The sequence below is a fragment of the Macrobrachium rosenbergii genome, chromosome 4, assembly GCF_040412425.1.
Source record: "Macrobrachium rosenbergii isolate ZJJX-2024 chromosome 4, ASM4041242v1, whole genome shotgun sequence".
NCBI lineage: Eukaryota > Metazoa > Arthropoda > Malacostraca > Decapoda > Palaemonidae > Macrobrachium > Macrobrachium rosenbergii.
In genome coordinates this window covers 42,442,394-42,461,242 of record NC_089744.1, presented here as the reverse complement: position 1 = coordinate 42,461,242, position 18,849 = coordinate 42,442,394, and the positions used below count along the sequence as shown (strand labels likewise).

Genomic DNA, 18,849 nt, shown 5'->3' with positions numbered 1-18,849 from the left:
ACAGACGGTACTCATAACTCTACAGTAAGAAATAAAACGCGTGAATACACAAAAACATCCTGGAAAATTTGTTGTGAGGGGAATTTCTCGTAAGTGCCGTTACTGTGTTCAGTTGATACAACGATAATGCCAGAGAAAACTCAGCTATCCTCGAAAAACATGCCAAGCCACCAAATTTCTTATTTAACCTTGTAGTGAGCAATAATCTTGTTCTTCATTAAGCTTTAATTCTTATTCCTAATCTATTTTTGTATGTCTCAGTTCCCGATTAGGCATCTATATTCTTTGTTCTGTTCCCTTCAGTGATGGACAAGATAAGGCCTTAGGATTGTCAGTCAAGTTTGCTTAAAAATTTTCATATGGTTATTTTAAACAAATATAAAAAGAATTAATGTACTGCTACAATCCTGTTACCTCGGGAGCCACCCTTGCTAAGGAAACGGCCTTATGTTTTAAAAAAATGCCGTTTCTCTCTCATGCGTGATAAAAGGGATTATGGCACTTTGTATGAAAAGGCATCATGAGTAAACTCTGCACTGCAGGTGAATGAACTAATTCGCTATGACAAAAAAGGCGTGTTTAGGGATCACTGCCAATAAGGCCGTCTTGTTTTTATTTGTGTTCGGGCAATTCAGAACAAGAAAGCTACCGAGCGAGGTAAGTGTGGGTATACACAGATAATGCTTCTTAAAATTAACCATGTTTTCTTCAACGGAATAGTGAAAATCTTTACTCTAAGGTAGTAGTTTCTAGAAAATTATTAGTAATTTTATCGCTCTTTAACATCACTATGTAGTGAAATCCTCGAAACCAAAGCAGAAGTGAGTAAGAGTCATTACTCTTTAATAAACTCCTTAGTTATCATATTAAGATAGCTGTACAATTGTTGTTAAATATATAAAATGTCGTATATGAATTAAGAAGAGCCGTTCAGTACTATCCAAGTGAAGGAGACATTACTCGGAAGTGACCTTTTTCATACGGGGTGTAGTGGAAAATTTGTTTTTGCAGACATCTTGTTTGTGTTGATATTAATGAGAATTTATTCTGTTTTGGCATGATTTTGTAATACGTTTGAATTGCGAATATTTCCAGATGCATGGTAAGGCTGACAGACAGTTCATATTGATCGATATAACAAATATTATAGGTTATATTAACGAATGTTTCCTCTGGTCCTTGTTCATTCCTTTTAGGCTCCTGTAGGGGCAGGTCTAGGCTAGGCAGTATTCGGTTACCATACGCTGTGAGTTTCGTCTCAAAATTAGGCATGAGGGTCCAGTCCCGTCGCACAGTAATGTTTTACGGCTATTGTTCGTAGTTCCTGTAGGTAAAACGCGAAAATTAGCCTAGCCTATTCCAAGCATGGGGTTCCTAGCCTACCTTAGGGAATATGGAACAAATTAGGGCCAGCATACAAGTACCTCCCCACTGAGCATTCTCCCCTTTTCTTCATCGTCCGAGCCACTTACCTTTCCTAATGCAGAAAGCTTTTACGGTTTTGTCCATATCAGGCGGTTAACATGAAAAGGTAAATGCCAAGGTGAAGGCCCCACGAAGATAGGCCTAACAACTGTTAATATAATTCCTTGACTGAAAAACATAGGCTAGAAAAGGTTTTACGCTATGTATTGCAATGCAGTACAGGTGAGATTATTTGAGAAATTTACAGAGGTAACTGAAGTTTTGTTCTCTTGTGTATAGCATTGCTTTCATCCCCAAAGGTCTAATACTAAACACGGCATTTCTTGTCGATGAACATAAATACATCAACAAAATATGGTGAATTTCTCAAATTACCTCCCCACTACTGTATTACAAACATCCATTTCTATAGTGTTTTGAAAAATAATCGCATTAATAAGTGATATCTCCATGTAGCCATCTCCTTTACATTCTGTGCTGTCTAGGCGTAGGGTATCCTGTCATGTTTGGGTTAAATGAATATTTGTTCCTACAGAAATACAAACCACATCCTTACATGTAACCCAGGAGTTTTCGTCAGTGTGAGCTAGAAATATACGTGATAAAATTTGTTAACAAGGTAGTTAGCCCAAATGGACGTAGGTGAATAAGTGATTGCAACCCCTAACTCAAATGCTGTCTTCAAGTACTTTTTCTTCGGGTGCAGGCAACTCAAGATATGGTGTGCTCAGACTGACCATCATGTTGAAACTATTTATATATATATTTTTCTTTCAGTAGTTACATTGTGTTGTAATGGTAGGTAATGTGAGGAGTGTGCTGGCTGGTCTCCTTTGCAATAGAGAGGTTTGGCAGCTTCATAGGAAGTCAATAAGAACTTTACTGGTTTCCTCAGAGGGGAATGCCACTTTTGATATTGCAGAATTGTCATTTATTAACTCTTACAAGTCTTCAATATTGTGAGTTTTTTTGCTTTGTATTCAGTTTTCCTTAAAGTATTTAATACAAAAAGCACTTTAATGTCTATCAAAAATTTACATTTACCAAGATATTTAAAGTCTCTGTGTATATTTTGACATTCATGCCTGAGCGGTGGTTGTAAGTAAGTAAGTATATAGACCACTGAGCTGATTAACAGCTCTCCTAGGGCTGGCCCGAAGGATTAGACTTATTTTACGTGGCTAAGAACCAATCTCTGCTGTCCGAACCACATTATAGCGAGAAATTTTCTATCACCAGAAATAAATTCCTCTAACTTTCATCAGCCTCGAACTCGGTCCATCGAATGACGGTCTGAAGCTCAACCAACTGCCAACAAAGGGCTAAGAGCTGGTTGTACTACATACAGTGTACAAGTGAGTGAGGCTGGTATTAAAATACAAATTTATTGCTGAGTCGTTTAGCTCCTTCTTCCTGAATTGTATTTTCTCTCTCTCTCTCTCTCTCTCTCTCTCTCTCTCTCTCTCTCTCTCTCTCTCTCTCTCTCTCTCTCTCACCCTAATCTCTGCTGGGTTTCCTTTGGCCTGCTTAGAGGGGTATGCACTTTAGGTTAGGTGACCAGCTTTGTGCTCACTGATAGTGCTGACCTAGGTGCACGTGTTGAGCACTCTCCAGGTGCGTGTCCTGAGCTCTCCCTAGGCGAGACTGTGGCTTGTGTTCGTGTTTCACTGTCAACCGACCAGTGCTACACTGGTGGCTTTGTCAGAGCACTGACAAATGTCTGACCCTTTAACTGCTCTTCCTGCTGTTGTTTCTACTAAGTAACTCAGTGTTGTTGAGCCTCCTGTAGAGACATCTTGCTGGTATAAAGCACAGGCCATACTCCTGTGACATTACATCCTGCCTCAACACATCTTGTATTTAGCTGACGGGGATAAGTATAGCAAGCATATATATATATATATATATATATATATATATATATATATATATTTCTTCCTCCTCCTCACTGTGAAGCTCATCCTTCTCTTCATTTGCTGTTCTCCCTTTTATGGGAAGAAGAAAAGTTCATCTTGGAATCCTTCTCACAAGAAGTTCTGTCAGACTCCAAGTGAGTGCCTTCTTTCTTTGGGGTTGGCTATGGCATTTGCTTAACTGGGGTGAGATGTCTGCTGTAGGTTGGGTTGACCCAGTTTTCTCCCAAAAATGAAGACTATCCTGGACTCCTGCTGTTTTGTACTTTTGCCAGGGTACACAGAGAAGAGTTGTGCTTGTATGATCCTTGGAACATGCTCACATAGATAAAAGGTTCATCCATAATAGTTTGCTGCTGCATATTGTGATGATATGTATGTGCAAACCCTCAGGTGGTTTCTGTTTCATCCAGAAATCCCAGTGTAAGCATGCAGGATCCCCAGGTCATGGTTGTGCAGATGGAGGGTTTTTGTGTGAAAGGTTGCCAGATTACAATTTTGTTGGCTTGTAGTTTGGGTCATGAACCAGTTCCCTAAACTGCTACATCTGGTTCTCACTCTGAGAGTTTACTCTTTCTTTAGAAGCAATGGGTTTCATTGTGTGTAAATTCGAAGGTACGAGTTTGTGTAATTTACTTGGAAAACAGTTGATATTAAGGACCTAAGTTTATTAAAAATTTATCATTTGTTCTGACACGATGTACAAACCATCGGTCCTTTACATTAGGAATTACTTTCAGCATAGGCTGGAAATGGCCGTTAAACTCTTGAGCAAGGTGGTTAGGCAGTAACTACCACCAGGTAGGCGGGAATACCCACCTGCCCGAATGTAAACATTCCAGTTTGCTTTTGGTCATCATGCGTTGCAGATGTGGTTTCAGATCTCTCCGCCTGACTGTTGTTAAGCTCTTATTATCCCGGTGGGAGCTTAATGTATTTTTGTGTATATATTACGTTTGTTTGATATTTATTAGTACCAACCCACGACTTGTGATAACCGTGCATAGCCGTCATTCCCCTGCGCTGTGTCTTGGGTTTGATAGCCAAGGGCCTATTTAAAGGAGCGTAACCGAATGGTAATGCTTCTCTTCCAGTAGCCCTATATTTAGATACTGAAGGCATTCCCGTGTACAATCAGAAATATTAGATTGGGACGTAATATCTTCGCTCCCCTACATTGATCGAGACGTAAGAGTTCACTTCCCTTCTTGGGCTCCTGCCCTCAGTGTACAAGGGCATGACTACTTCCTTCCTACTTGTGTGAGTGTTGTTTTCACCGCCTGCACTTAGAGAGTTGCGGGGTGGGTGGGAGGTTGCAGACGTCATCTTTAAGTTAGGCTTCCACTGCGCCCTTGGTGGCCTCCCCTCCATCCTTTTCTCTCCCCGTAGGTTCTTCCTTATCTCTCCTTCGGTAGAGATCTCTCTCCTTTGCCCTCTTCTCTCACTTGTTGGCGAAGACCGCTAGGGGGCGGGGGCCCTGTCAGGTGACCTCTTCTTGGGTACCTCCTCTCGCTGCATAGGGCAGTTCCCCTCGTAGCTAGAGGCGTTTCCCTCTCTAATCATCTTTGCTTTTTCTTTCAGGTTGACAGTGAGCATCGCAGACACAGCAGTAGTTGGTTGGATATCTCAGGGGATATCTCACATGAAGGAGTCCCAATGTTCATTTAGTGTTGCTTTGGGATCGACCACAATACCTGGCTGGATGACATAGTTCCACGTCAGGATCGTTCTGACTCTGTTCCCGCTGATGTGAATCGATTGCTGCCATTGCTGGCCTTCATGTATGCTGTGGCAATGCCTCTGGCATATCTGTGGTCCATCTGCTCCTGTACTGGAGTGCCCTCCATTCCTTCGTAGTTGGGCAGTGGTTTTTAACTTTTTATGGTATTAGGTGATGTTTATTTCATTGTATTTTCTGTATGGCACCCTGGGCAGGAGCAACATTATTACCTTTGTCAGCAATTGGAATCATCCTTGCTACAAGGTACCTACTAATATAATAGGTGAGCCTCAGCTATACCGCATCGCCACTACAGTATACAATAAGGAGAGTGCCAATAGAGGCAGTAACTTCCTGCAGTAGCTCCCTTAGCAGGTAAGGAAACTGGCATTTTTAATGCTAGCAATCTTTTCTGTTATCAAATTCATTGCCATTACTAATGTTTTGGGGTTGATTTGTTCATGCATCCCACCTCCTGTCGATGTGGGGATCAGCAATGCAATTACTTGGTAAGTTACTTATGATAAAATAAAATTTTATACTTACCAAGTAATTACATGATTGGAGCCCTCCCTCCTCTCCTCACATGAACATTATGGCATCAACAAATTGAATCCTTTTACTAGTTGTTCCCCTCTTATCCTGAAAGTGGGCGGGGTTGGTCAACCAGCCAAACAAAATAGCGCAACCCACGAAATTCAGAATTTTTAGCTGCTGGCTAATAGAAACTATAGCCATGTAATTACTTGGTAAGTATATATAACTTTATTTTGTCATAAAAATGTCATATTGCAGTACACTCCCTGAACACCTGAATTAGCCCTGGTTATCCACCAGCCTGAACTATATCCCCATAACTTTCACCCACCAATTGGGTAATTAACTGTCAGCGTTACCAACACTTACAGGAAATTTTGTCAAGATGAGTTACCTGCAGCACCGTTGGCAATGCTGCTGCAAGTCCCAGCCGCACGAGACTGGGTTCCCTAATTGCTTTATGTTCGCCTTGCTGCATGGATGTTTCCTGCTTCAGGCGAACTTTTGGTTATTAGCCCGACCCCCATATACTGACTTTATTGATATTGGATAACAACTTGGACCGGTTTTTCGCCTTTTTCGCCTGGATTGTTCTGTCACTTGGCATTGGATTTTTCTCTCATGTCTGGACTCTGGCTTGTTTTGGACTCGCGATGGATAGATTGGATAAAAAGATGCCGCCCTTGGATACCGCTACTGCTTCAACTTCGGCTACAGCTACTGCAACCGACACCACTACTGCTGGAGATGCTGCAACTCACTGATTGTGCACAGATAATCTGGGACGATTCTTGCCTGAATTATCTTCGGTGGTGGTCAGTGGAACATCATCTGACCACCGGTGTAAGATTGGACTCCCCCCTTCCAGACGTACATCTGTACACAGATGCCTCAGATCAGGGTTGGGGTGCAACCCTGTAGGAATCCCAGGCTCAGGGCCTTTGGAGGGATCTGGATCGGGAGGAGCTCATAAATTAAGAGCAGTCGAGGAGGCTCTAAGTTGCTTTGCAGAACAGGTAAGCAACAGGACTGTAGCGTTGTTCTGCGACAATGTTACAGCAGTATCGTATCTCAAAAAGGAGGGGGGGGAACAAGATCACAGGTGTTGAACGATGTAGCACAGAGTTCTCTGTTGGTGCGAGGAACACACAGTTTCGCTCATTCCCCAATTCTTGTCGGGAAAGCTCAATTTCTTGGCGGACGCTCTGAGTCGGTCTCAGGAAGTTCTCGGGGAGAATGGACTTTAGTGCAAGACGAGGTGCAACTGCTGCTCAAGAGATGACCAGCTATAGTGGACCTATTCGCCACCAGGTTGAACCATCGCCTTCCAGTTTACTTCTCCCCTGTAGCGGACCCCATGTCCTGTGGGACAGACACAATGTTGCACCCATGGGACAACTTATAAGCTTATGCATTTCCTCCCTTTGGGATGATACAGGAAGTGCTAGCTAAACTCAGGATCTGCAAGAACACTCAAATGACCCTGATCTGCCGATTCTGGCCCCAGAGACCTTGGTTTCTGGACCTCCTGGACTTGTTGACAGAAGTTCCGGTATTCCTCCCAGAGAGGAGAGATTTACTCAAACAGCTGCACTTCCACTACTTCCACCAGAACCTCCGCGTGCTGAAGCTAGCTTTGTGGAGACTGTCCAGCAAGCAGCCCATCATGCAGGACTCTCTAAAGCAGTGGCTAGACAACTGTCTTTCTGCTCAAGGAATTCAACCAGGAAGTTATACCAGGCCAGGTGGGCAATGTATCATGGATGGTGCCGGAAACAAGGACGCTGTATTTCGCACCGGACAGTTGCGAAAGTAGCAAACTTCTTGCTATTTTTAAGGAGAGACAAGATACTTTCTTACTCTACAATTGCTGGGTACAGGTGGAACTCTCAACCAGCAAGACTCTCCATGGTCTGTTAAGATCTTTTAAAAAATAGAGCGCCCAATTCTCACACACACACACACACACACACACACACACACACACACACACACACACACACACACACACACACACACACTTTAGCGGTGGTATTGAATTTCCTAAGATCGGCAGCCTTCAAACCTTTAGGGTCTCTGCCGCTAAGGCAATTAAGTAAGAAAGTTCTATTTATAATTGCGCTGGCTACGGCCAAGAGAATCGGAGAAATTCGGGCGGTATCCAGAACAGTCTCCTTTTCAGGGAAAGATACTTTTCTCTCTTACCTACCGGAATTCGTGGCAAAGTCCGAATCGGAAATGAATCCTTTGCCAAGGGCATTCAAAGTCTCATCCTTAGAAGACTTTGTAGGAGGCGACGCTTCCGAGATGCTATTATGCCCAGTTAGGGCTTTAAAAGTCTATCTGTCTCGGACCAAGAAACTTTTGCCTCACCCGAGAACATTATTCGTCTCTCCTAAATGCCCATCGCATTCGATCTCCAAGAACGCAATCAGTTTCTTTATTCGGGAGGTTATCCAGCAAGCGTCAGAAGGTTCTTCATCAACTTCGGAACCTTCGACTTCGTTTGCGTGTCTGAGGGCACATAGTATCAGAGGAATGGCGACATCTTTGGCCTTCCTTAGGAATTATTTGGTGTCGGCGATTTTAGAAGCAGCCACTTGGAAGTCGGTGTCGGACTTTACAACCTTTTACCTCAGGGACATCCGATTTTCGTCGGAGAAGGGTTACTCACTGGGTCCTTTCATGGTGGCCAACATGATCTTGTAAGTGCAGGATAAGGCGCAGGGGGGGAGAGTTAGCTATTCAAGATAGGCTAAGAGTTCGGAATTCTCAATTGACCAGGATCCATAGGGGGAGCATTAGGCAGCACATTAGCATGATGAAACTAGGCTGAGCCAGATCGATAGGATCTTTCTCCAACCCCCCCCCCCTCTTCTGCACAGGTGTCGGCTGCATCATACGGTGAAGAACCCGAAGAGACTGCACATTCAACTTCTCCTCCATACATACGAGGCTACAATGGCCACATGGGAGGTTCATTGTACCCCTCCATACATAAGAGTGATTTGATTAGCCACATGGCAGGTTCATCGTCCCCTCCATGCATGAGAGTGCTTTGATTAGCCACATGGGAGGTCGTCGTTCTCCGCTACTCATGGGAGGCTGTGATTAGCCACATGGTAGGTTGGTTTTGCCACCCTTTATCCATGAGGAGGTTTGAATACCACATGAGAGGTAGCTCGACTCAGATAGTATCAAGACTTGCGACTGACGTCGAGGGTTCTTTCTCTACAGGCATTCTCTCCTGCCAAGTGGATAACCAGGTGAGGACACATGCATATAGACAGAGTAGGTGAATAATGAGTTACCTGCCTTCCCGTTTGGCAGGTTGGACTGAAATTAGATTGATCCCACCTCCTTAAAATTTTGTTACTCGGGCTAATTCAGGTGTTCAGGGAGTGTATTTCAATGTGAAGTTTTCATAATAAAACTAATATTGTAATATTTACCTGAATGATTCCCACCTTCCTCCCCACTTCAATTTGATTAGTGAATTACGCAGTTGGGGAACCTGGTCTCGCATGGCTGGGACTTGCAGCAGCATTGCCATTGGTGCTTCAGGTAACTCATCTTGACAAGATTTCCTGTAAGCGTTGGTAATGCTGACAGTTAATTACCCAATTGGTGGGTAAAAGTTACTGGGATATAGTTCGGGCTGGTGGGTAACCAGGGCTAATTCAGGTGTTGAGGTAAGTATTACAATATTAGTTTTATTATGAAAACTTAATTTCCCAGGCTGTATTAGCAAGAGTCTTGCTTCATGATACTACCTCAACCAATCCTCAACCTCACCAAGCCTCAATCTTGTGCTGAGGTACTTTTACAGGCAGTCCCCGGTTATCGGCAGGCTCGGTTATCGGCGGTCCAGTTTTTCGGTGCTTGTGAAGCAACAAAAATTGGTGATTTTCTACACTGATATGAGCTGATTTCCACTTGTCGGTGCTGATAATCAAGTATTGGCACTGATACATACCTAACAGAGGTGCCAATAACCAAAAATCGCCAATTTTTGGTTATTGGAGATTTTTGCTTATCATTATGCCACCGGAACGGAACCCTCACCAATAACCGGGGACTGCCTGTACTTGAGAGGACCTAGTTTGTATATCAGGAAAAATACAAATTACTTTTAAAATGTTATATTTTTCAACTTTAAATTACAAATTTACTGCAATCCACTTCAGTGTGCTGAGTTCTTTCCCATGAAATTTGGAAATTTTTTTTTAACAAGATCATTAAAATTCTAAAAAAAAATATTGGTTCGCCTTTATGAGACATTATAAATTTTTTTTAATAAAAAAGGAAATTTTTAAAAAAGTTGATGTGTACCACATGAAACCTCATCACCCCATGTTGCATGTGAATTGCTATCATATGAAGTAAGGGGTACAGTAATTGCTTTGATGAAATCTGGAAATATTGGTTACTGCTAGATGTAGAATGGAACAAAAACATTAGTTTATCCCATAAAATACAAGATAGTTACGAAAGAATTTTGTTTACCTTCAAGTTGTGGGCTAACTGAAAATTTAGATGCAAACGAAAAACCTTGAAAAAAAAAAAACTACATAATACATTGGTCTTACGGTGCAAGCAACCACAGGGGAATGTGCTCAGTGGCTAGGTACTTGTTTGTGAGCCTCTGCACTAGATATGGTAAGCTTTTGAACTAATGTGAGCATACGTAGAGAACCAAGATTAGGCTAGTCTAGGCTACTGTGGTGTTTGAATAGCCCTCAAGGCTTGTTTACTACTTATTGCTTTTAATTTTTGCATGTATTTTAGGCTACTTGGCTTTTGGATTTGGCATTAATGAGTCAATGACTCAGTGGAGACATCTTTAACTCTGCGGTATATAATGAATATAATACAGTACAGTATCTCGAACAGCTTGAATGTGGTATCACTGAAATGGTTATGGCCAATTTTACTGTCTATTTGTATAGGTTAATGACAAACTGTAACTGGTGAGCTTCCAATCAGTATTACAGTAGAAATTTGGGTAAATTTGTGGTATTAGCACAGTGTTCTAGGAAAGAAGAAACGTTAGCCTAATGGTAGTGAGAACCTTCCAAGTGAGCTACAGTTGTTAGGGTGGCTATACGAGAAAGTATTTAGACTTACTTAAATAGGTTGCACCTATAGAATTGTCCTATATAGAAAATTTGTATGGTATGATGTCAAATGTTAATTAAGCTACTGCACTTAATCACTATGATTTTGGCTTGGTCAGTTGGTTTGCAGTACATACGTCTAAACAGTTGAATGGTACTTTGTGCTTAGGTTAAATTCATTAGTAACAGTAATTACTGTACTGTATTAAAAAAGCACATATAGAACATTTTTGTTTTTAAATTCAGAATAATGCAATTTGTAATTGTTCCTGTAAGAAAACAAACCATTTCATATTGTGCAGGAGTATTCCCTAGCGTGACCCGGAATTGGTTATAGAAGCTTTATAACAATAGTTAACTGGAGATAGGTGGGTAAGTGGAGGAAAACCCCACTTACTGCTGACGCCAAGCACTTTTTCTTTGACCACCATTGTGGACAGACGCTTAGCTATGATCTTTCGTGATTGCATGTTGAAACTATTTCGTCTTTATTGTATGTGCTGTGTTGTATTTGCTATATGATGGAAATGAAGAAAAGAAAGCAAAGAAGGTGTGAAGAACATAAGCATGTGTTTGGGCACTTCATGTCCTTTTATATTTGGATTCCTACCTATTTTGTTCCTTACATAGTGGTAGGACTTGCTGTTTTGACCTTCCTTATGAGAAATATGCAAGTTGGTCCCCTTTGCAATAGAAAAGGTTTTGGAAGTGAATAACTCACTGACACCAGCAAGTCTTTATGACTCTTCCATCCCCACCTCCACCCCTTTCCTGCTCTTCCCATGCATACACATCTGGCTGAATCTAGTGGTAGACATCATCTTCACTGATGTGTCTTCTAATGAAGTTTAGGTGAAGTTCAGGAGGTTATGGGTATTAGGTGGAAGGATGTTGACTTCCCTCTCACATCTGCATGGGAATCTTTGGGTAAACCTGGCGTTGAAACAATGCTGTGCTGTTCACTGTCTATTTTTGAGACAGATATGACTATGAGCAGTTTCTCTTCAATGTAACAGGCTTCTGTTGTGATTCTCTTTGTTCCTTTTGAAGAGTAAGGGCATTGTAGCTGTTGAGAGCCACCATTTTGACATTCAGGACATCCTTATCCACCACACATTATTCTTCTATGGCACTTTGAGGTCTGCAAAGGTGACTGTAGCCAAGCCTTTGAGGGTGGCTATTCCATCAGTGTTTGGCTTGTTGAGAGGCCAGACTTCTGCCAAAGCCTGACAGACTACTGAATCCTCTCTGAAGAGGGGCCAGGAGCTTTGTGGCCCTTTCAGTCTTCCTCTCAGGATTTGGCTTGAAAGAGAGGCAAAGAGAAGTAGAAGGAAGGAGGCTGTTCAGGCTGGTAGTCCTCCACTCCAGCTGCCATGAGCTGGAGGTTATCTGAGACACCATTGGGCAATGACAGTTAAGAGCATGTTATAGGTAGTCAATGTCCTCTTAAGATGGTTACTAGCTAGCTTTTAATGGCCAACACTCCCTTTTCTCCTGATGGGGATAATTTTCCTAGCCAGTTTTTCAGGCTTGCCTGAGTCTCATGACAGCTCTTCAGAAGTATAGACAGTGCTGGAGAAAGGTAAGTGAAAGTCATAGGTTACTGCACTTCTGGTTTCTACTGTCAGCTTTTCCTGCATAAGATGCAAACTGCTTGTTTCATGTTAGATTCTATCAGAGGGGGTGACCTTAAAATTTTGATAAAACTGAAGGGTGCATATTTCCAGATACCTGTTTATCAGAACTTTCGGAACTATCGTTACTTTGTATGTGATGGGGCAGTCTTGCAGTTCAAGACTCTGTGCTTTGGACTGTTGATACCCATTAGTACAGTATTCACATGAGTGTTTACCTTTGTGTCAGCTTGGGGCCATTTGCTCAGAATCCAACTGTTGCTGTATCTAAACAGTTTTACTGATTCTGGCATCATGCAAGGCGCAGTTGCTTTGGGATATGACCATAATTCTTATTTTTATATACGTAACTTACCAAGTAATTATTGCTTACAGATTCACTCGCCGGCAGCTTAAAGATTTTGAAATTCGAGGTAGCACTAGTGTCAGTGTAGGTGACTTGACCCCACCCACTTTCAGGGTAAGAGAGGAGCAACTTCAGCAGGGAGCTCAGTTGTTTTCTGCCAGCTCTCAACTGTAGTTCAGTTATGAGCGGGCAGCTGAGATTTTGATTTTCAGCATTTTTCCATTGGAGATTCTTCCCTTTGGTGAAGTATTGGCAGCCTATGGCTTTGTGTTTATGATAGGTCTTCTTAGCGAGACCATTTATCACGGATTAGAACCTTTTTCCTTAAATTTGACACTTACTCAGACTTGTGTTTTTGTTGACTTGTTAGATTTATCATGTCTGACTCAAGTGTAACTAGTTTACGTTAATACAAGACTCACGAAAGTGAAGTATGACTCACACTGTGCTCCCACTGTGTCCCCTGTTCCCAGTCCTTCAACTATTCCACCTGCTTCTTTACCCAGCTCCCTTGCTTCCGAACCCGACCTCTTTGCCGGCCTAGAGTCGAAGATTGTGCATAATTTTGAGTAAAAGATGGGGTTGATAATGGATACAGTGACCCAATTAGGGGCATCAATGCGAGTCCATATGACAGAGTGGATGGTAAAAATGTTAGTGAAGTGACAGTGGAGGAGGCGGCTGCTCATCCTGTCAACGCTCTTAGGCAAAAGTCACTGGCGTACTCCCCTACACACGGGAGCAGTCATACCAGAGGCTCAAGAGAGGTTGGTGCGGTCTGCCCATGGGCAATCACCCCCTCGGTCGGACCTGTTGCAACAGCCCAGGTCGCGACAATGGATGGCCATCGGAAAGGCATCCAGACTAAAGCGAGTAGGCTGTTCTCGAGCTCTGTGGCTTTCAGCTCTGAAAAGAGGTGCCAGTGGCACTTTAGTGACGAATTGCGGCCACTGAAAAGACCCGCGGCGGATACAGTCCGGTGTGGAGGTTCGGAGGGTTATTCTCTTAGTCCATGTGTAGCGGCGAAGTCTATTATCTAGGGTGCGTTCATTTAGCTGAGGTGGTATTCACTTAGTGAGGAGATTCTTAGTTTAACCAGATAGAGGAATTCCTTTTATTCTTTAGAATTCTTAGGCAACAGTGATAGTATAATCACATGAACTTAGGTTTAGTACGTTTTAAGTATCTTAGTCTTTGATAGTTTCCATACGAGAGTTCAAGGGGGTGCTCTGGTAGGCTAGGCTTTTTCGTAGGCGCCAAGATACTTCTTCGCTTGTCAGTCGTCAGGCCTTATCCGCACCTGGATGACGGAGGGTCAGAGGCTTGGCACACTACTTCATTTCCCTCCATACATGAGAGGCTCTGAATAGCCACATGGAAGGTTCATTGTACTCCTCTGTACATGAGAGGTTCTGAAGAACCACATGGGAGGTCGATGGACCGAGACAGTATGGACCTGACAGGTGATCAAAGTACTCTCCAGCATGTCTTGTCACCAAAAGCATCGATTGATAAGATGAGTTTCTAACTAAATAGATATCCTATGCAGAGCAGATCAGTGAGCTGCTGTCACTGCGATTGTAAAAAGAGGGTGTGCCGCAAACTTAGATGGTTCTCCCGGAGGGCCAGCAGCTCTGCACTCTGCCTCATTCTCCTCCATACATGAGAGGTTCTGAAGAGCCACATGGGAGGTCGACGGACCAAGAGTAATGATCTGACTGTCAATCAAAGTACTCTCCAACATGTCTCTTCACTGAAAGCATTGATTGATATGGTGAGTGTATGACTAAACGGATATTTTATGCAGAGCAGATTGGTGAGCTACTATCTCTGCAGTTGTCAAAAGGCGTGCAATAGAATTGATCCCTCCTCCTCTAAATGTTGTTAATCGGGCGAATTCAGGTGTTCAGGGAGTGTACTGTAATATGAAGTTTTCATAATAAAACTAATATTGTAATACTTACCTGAACACCTGAATGATTCCCACCCTCCTTTTCCCACATCAATTTTGACCTTGAATAAAGCAATTGACGAAATTGGGAGTGTCGACACACACCTTTGTCAACGTTGCCAGTTGTTGGTTATGGTAGCTCAAGTGACACGGTTTTACCTGCAGTGTTGGTATCACTGGCTGTTAAAATTCCCAACAGTGGGATTGGTAATTGAGAGTTATTCGGGCTAGTGGGATTAAGTGTGAATTCAGGTGTTCAGGTAAGCATTACAATATTAGTTTTATTATGAAAACTTCATATCTTGTCTTTTAAGACGTCTGTAGCATACATTGCAGATTTTCTTCTGTATTTGAGGACATCTAGGGGTGTTTCTTCCTCAGCAGTCAAAGGATACTGTATAGGGCAATGCTGAGTTCAGTGTTTCAGCACAGAGGCGTGGATATTTCCTCTAATTAGGACCTGTATGACCTCATCAAGTCCTTTGATACCTCCAGATCCAAGGGACTGGAGGCCATTTCTTAGAATTTGGATGTAGTCCTGAAATGGCTCTCGGGACCCCGTTTTGAGCCTTATCATTCAACTTTGCTACGAGACCTTACTAGGATGATTCTTGAAGCATTAGCAACTGCTAAGTGGGTCAGTGAAGTACATGCTCTCAACAAAAGTCAGATTTTCCCAAGGTGATGTTGTGTGTTCATTCAACCTGGACTTTTTAGCTAAAAATGAAAACCCAACCAAACCCTGGCCTCATTCCTTCACTATTAAAAGCCTGATGGAAACCCTGGGCCCAGATGATGAGAGAGAGTTCTTTGCCCAGTGAGGGCACTGAGGTACTATTTGCACAGAACTGAGAAGATTCAAGGTCCTACAAGTAATCTATGGTGCTTTGTTAAAAATCCATCTCGTTCCCTGTTGAAGAATGGTGTGTCATTCTTCTTGAGGGATCTTATCACTGGAGCCCATTCTCAGATTGGAGAGATCTTAACATCCGTCAGAGCTGAGGCTCACGAGAACAGAGCGGTTGCCACTTGTTAGCCTTCAAGCACAACTTATCTTTATCATCGATTCTTCAAGCGACTTATTGGAAGTGTAAGTCTATCTTCGCAACTCATTATCTTCGTGATGTGGAAACCATATTCTATAATGCAGTACTTTGGGTCCATTGTCCATGGCTGGCATGGTGTTGGGGGACGAAGCAAAGGAAGCTTTTCTTCCTTCCTTGTCTGTTCGACTTGAGCTAAGGTGTTGAGTCTTAGGAGAGCCAGGGGGTACTGTGTACTGGAGTGCCCACCAGTCTTAGTTTTTATTGGATGGGTGGTGGTTATTTTGTTTTATGGTGTAGGTGATGTTGGTGTTTTTAATTCTGGTCGATTGGTTTGACAGTACTGTGCCCATGGCCGGGGCAACTGTTTATTTGTATGCTTTGTTAGTCACCGGGATCATCCCTTGATGCAAAGCTCCCACTGGTGCAGAGGTGCATTGGGGCTAATTCACCACACCCTACATGGTTAAGATGAGTGCCGACCAGAGCCAATATCTACCCACAGCAGCTCTCTTACCAGGTAAGGAACAGTAAGCATTGTACCAATGCTAATAATTTATATTCTTTATCTCATTATCATCCATAATGTTTTGGAGTAGAAAAAATTCATATATCCCACCTCTGTGTCAATTTGAGATTCAGCAGTGTAATTATATATTTGGTAAGTTACATGTATAAAAATGACATTTTTATACATGTAACTTACCAAATAATTACAAATCAGAGCCCTCCCTCCTCCCCCATATGGAAAGAAGGGCAAAGCAATTGAGCTCTCTGCTGAAGTTGTTCCTCTCTTAACCTACACTGACACTAGCGCTACTGCAGATTTCAGAATTTTTAAGCTGCCGGCAAATGAAACTGTAAGCAATGTAATTACTGTATATATAAAACTTTATTTTATCATCTGATGTCATTTTTTGTTTTGATCTTAGAATTACAATAAACTGGGAAAAGTCAACCTTCAGGCTAAGCAGCAGATGAAGTGCCAGGGCATGCTGATTGATTGAAACAGTAACAGCTAGTCTTTCCTTCAGACTCTCAGAGCAGCAAGTTGTGGTAGATATCAGAGCAATTCCTTTTGGGACCTCTTACCCCAGGGAAAGCTCATCTCTCTTGGACATATTTACCAGTGTCAGTGCTTCAGTAATGTGTGAATTCACACTGGTCACCTGCTTCTGATCCTCTGACACTACCTGTGCCCTTCAGCCAGGAGGCAAAGGATGATCTCATGGGATGGCTGGATGACAGAAATCCCCTGGTTGAGGCTTGCTTAAGTTCCTACCTGTGGAGATGCACTTGTTCTTGGATGTATTAAAACATTTTGGGATCAGTTGATGGGCTGCTGGTAGCACTGATTAATGACCGTACAGTGGTGTAGTATATATCAACAAGCAAGGGTTTATGGTTGCTGAGAAGGGAGGTTTACGAATGGGCTGTTTGTTTGCAATGCCATTGAGCTGCCAGCCAAATGCATTGGTGATCTACCTGTTTGCCATTCATCTAAACAAGAAGCTCCCATTGTTCTGCTCTCTATTCCAGATTACCTTTTAACACCCAAGGGAGATAGCTTCAGTGTGTACTCCTTTTCATTTTTCAGCCTGATTCATTGAGTGATCAACAGTGTGCTGGTTACACTTGGTTTCAGGATGAGCCAGGTGGCTCCACTTTGACCACAAGCTTAGTGGTATCCTGATTGGCTAGGCATTCAAGTTAAAGTGCCAAGAGATAACCCCCACAGCCTACACTGCTGTAGCAGCCCCATCTACTGACGTACAGTCCATGGAGAGGCTTCTCTAGAATGGATGTGCCCAAGATGTCAGGTACTGTCATAAAGACAGCAGCAAGCTTAGTGGGCCATCCATTGTACTAAGCTAAGTAGGCCTTCACTTATCATTTGTGTCATGAGATGGTTGTCTCTCTGGTCACAGCCACTTTTAAGCAGATCAAGGACTTTTTAGTCCGTCCTCTTCAAGGTGTTCCTGCTGAAGAACATGGACTTATTAGCCTCAGTTGAGGTCTCCATGAGCTTCAAGCAGTCTTACCCACCCATCGAACTCAGGCCTCTAGAATGAGATGTGACCCTCATGCGCTTTATCTCTCCAAATACTGTATGAACATTTGAGGGAGGCTTTTGTCATGCTTAAGGCTGTCTTCCTGCTAACAGAGTTAGTGAGAGTTGATGAGAATTGTTGATCTCCCTTGTACATGTTTGTTCCTGAGTTTGTGGCAGAAAACTCAGAACTTGTCAGTTCCTGATGAGAGATTGGTTAGCTTTTGGATTGCCTTCCTCCCCCCATGACTTTTTAGGTGAGGGTGAAGATGATTACTGTTGTTTTCTGTGAGAGTTTTGCTTTGCTGTCAGTAGAGAACTCTAAGTTATGACCAAGTGTTGTTAGTACAGTACTGAAAGGTATACAATGATATCCAAGAATAACACTTCATTCTGGCTTGAGAGTTCATCAAAAGGCCTTACCAGTCGTTTAGTAATGGTAACAGCTCTACCACTGGTTAGGGGTTCAAAGTCAGAAAACTTTGAGGAAGAACTTCACATTGGTACAGGTAATTGCATGACAAGCCCACTTTTACCTATATTTACCTAATGTTACAATCAGATAAAGATGCATTACACAGCTGAGCATCCTAAATTTGACATATAATTGTAGGTGGTAAGTGGGATTCCCTTTTGTATCCAGTTTGGCAGGGGTGTGGTTTCAGGGGTTGAGGGTTGTACACCAGCCAGTAGAGCATCATTATATTTAATTGCAATAATATTGTCACATAAGGAGCTGGCTTTCTGACCACAAATGTGGAAGCTTACATTTCATGGTGGGTAGAACGTTAGTAGTCATGTTCGTCAGACAATACCTCCCACCAGAGAGTTGTATTTGCATTTTTCCTAGATATACAAACCTGAAACGTTTTATAATCCCACCTCTTAACAGCCCTACATTTGTCCTGTTGCCAGAGGAAAAAATGAATACCATCAGTTGGGTGAAGAGATGAGCCTTCTTCCCATCACAAGCCTGTTGCTGTTCAACTAACTGGTTCCCAAGCTCTAATGGCTGGAGCAGTTTTTGCAGAAGTTACATCCATATAAAGGACTTTAGGTTTTTATATCTGGAACTTACCAAGTAATTAAAATGCCTTAGTTTCTCTTGCATGC

At 42.6% G+C, this 18,849-nt stretch overlaps 1 protein-coding gene across 4 annotated transcripts in view; it reads left to right on the top strand.

Moving 5' to 3' along the window:
• Positions 1–566: 566 nt before the first annotated feature.
• LOC136833347 (FGFR1 oncogene partner 2 homolog) overlaps positions 567–18,849 on the top strand; it is a 93,420-nt gene continuing 75,137 nt past the window's right edge. The window contains exon 1 of one of the 4 annotated variants that reach the window (XM_067095414.1): positions 567–657. Coding sequence is in view for 2 of the 4 variants with exons in the window: in XM_067095393.1 (XP_066951494.1) it covers positions 1,096–1,102 (7 nt within the window). In the remaining 2 variants the exon portion in view is untranslated. Of the gene's footprint in view, positions 658–844; positions 1,103–18,849 lie in introns of those variants that run through there. The other 3 variants (XM_067095393.1, XM_067095420.1, XM_067095402.1) reach the window with 3 other exon arrangements.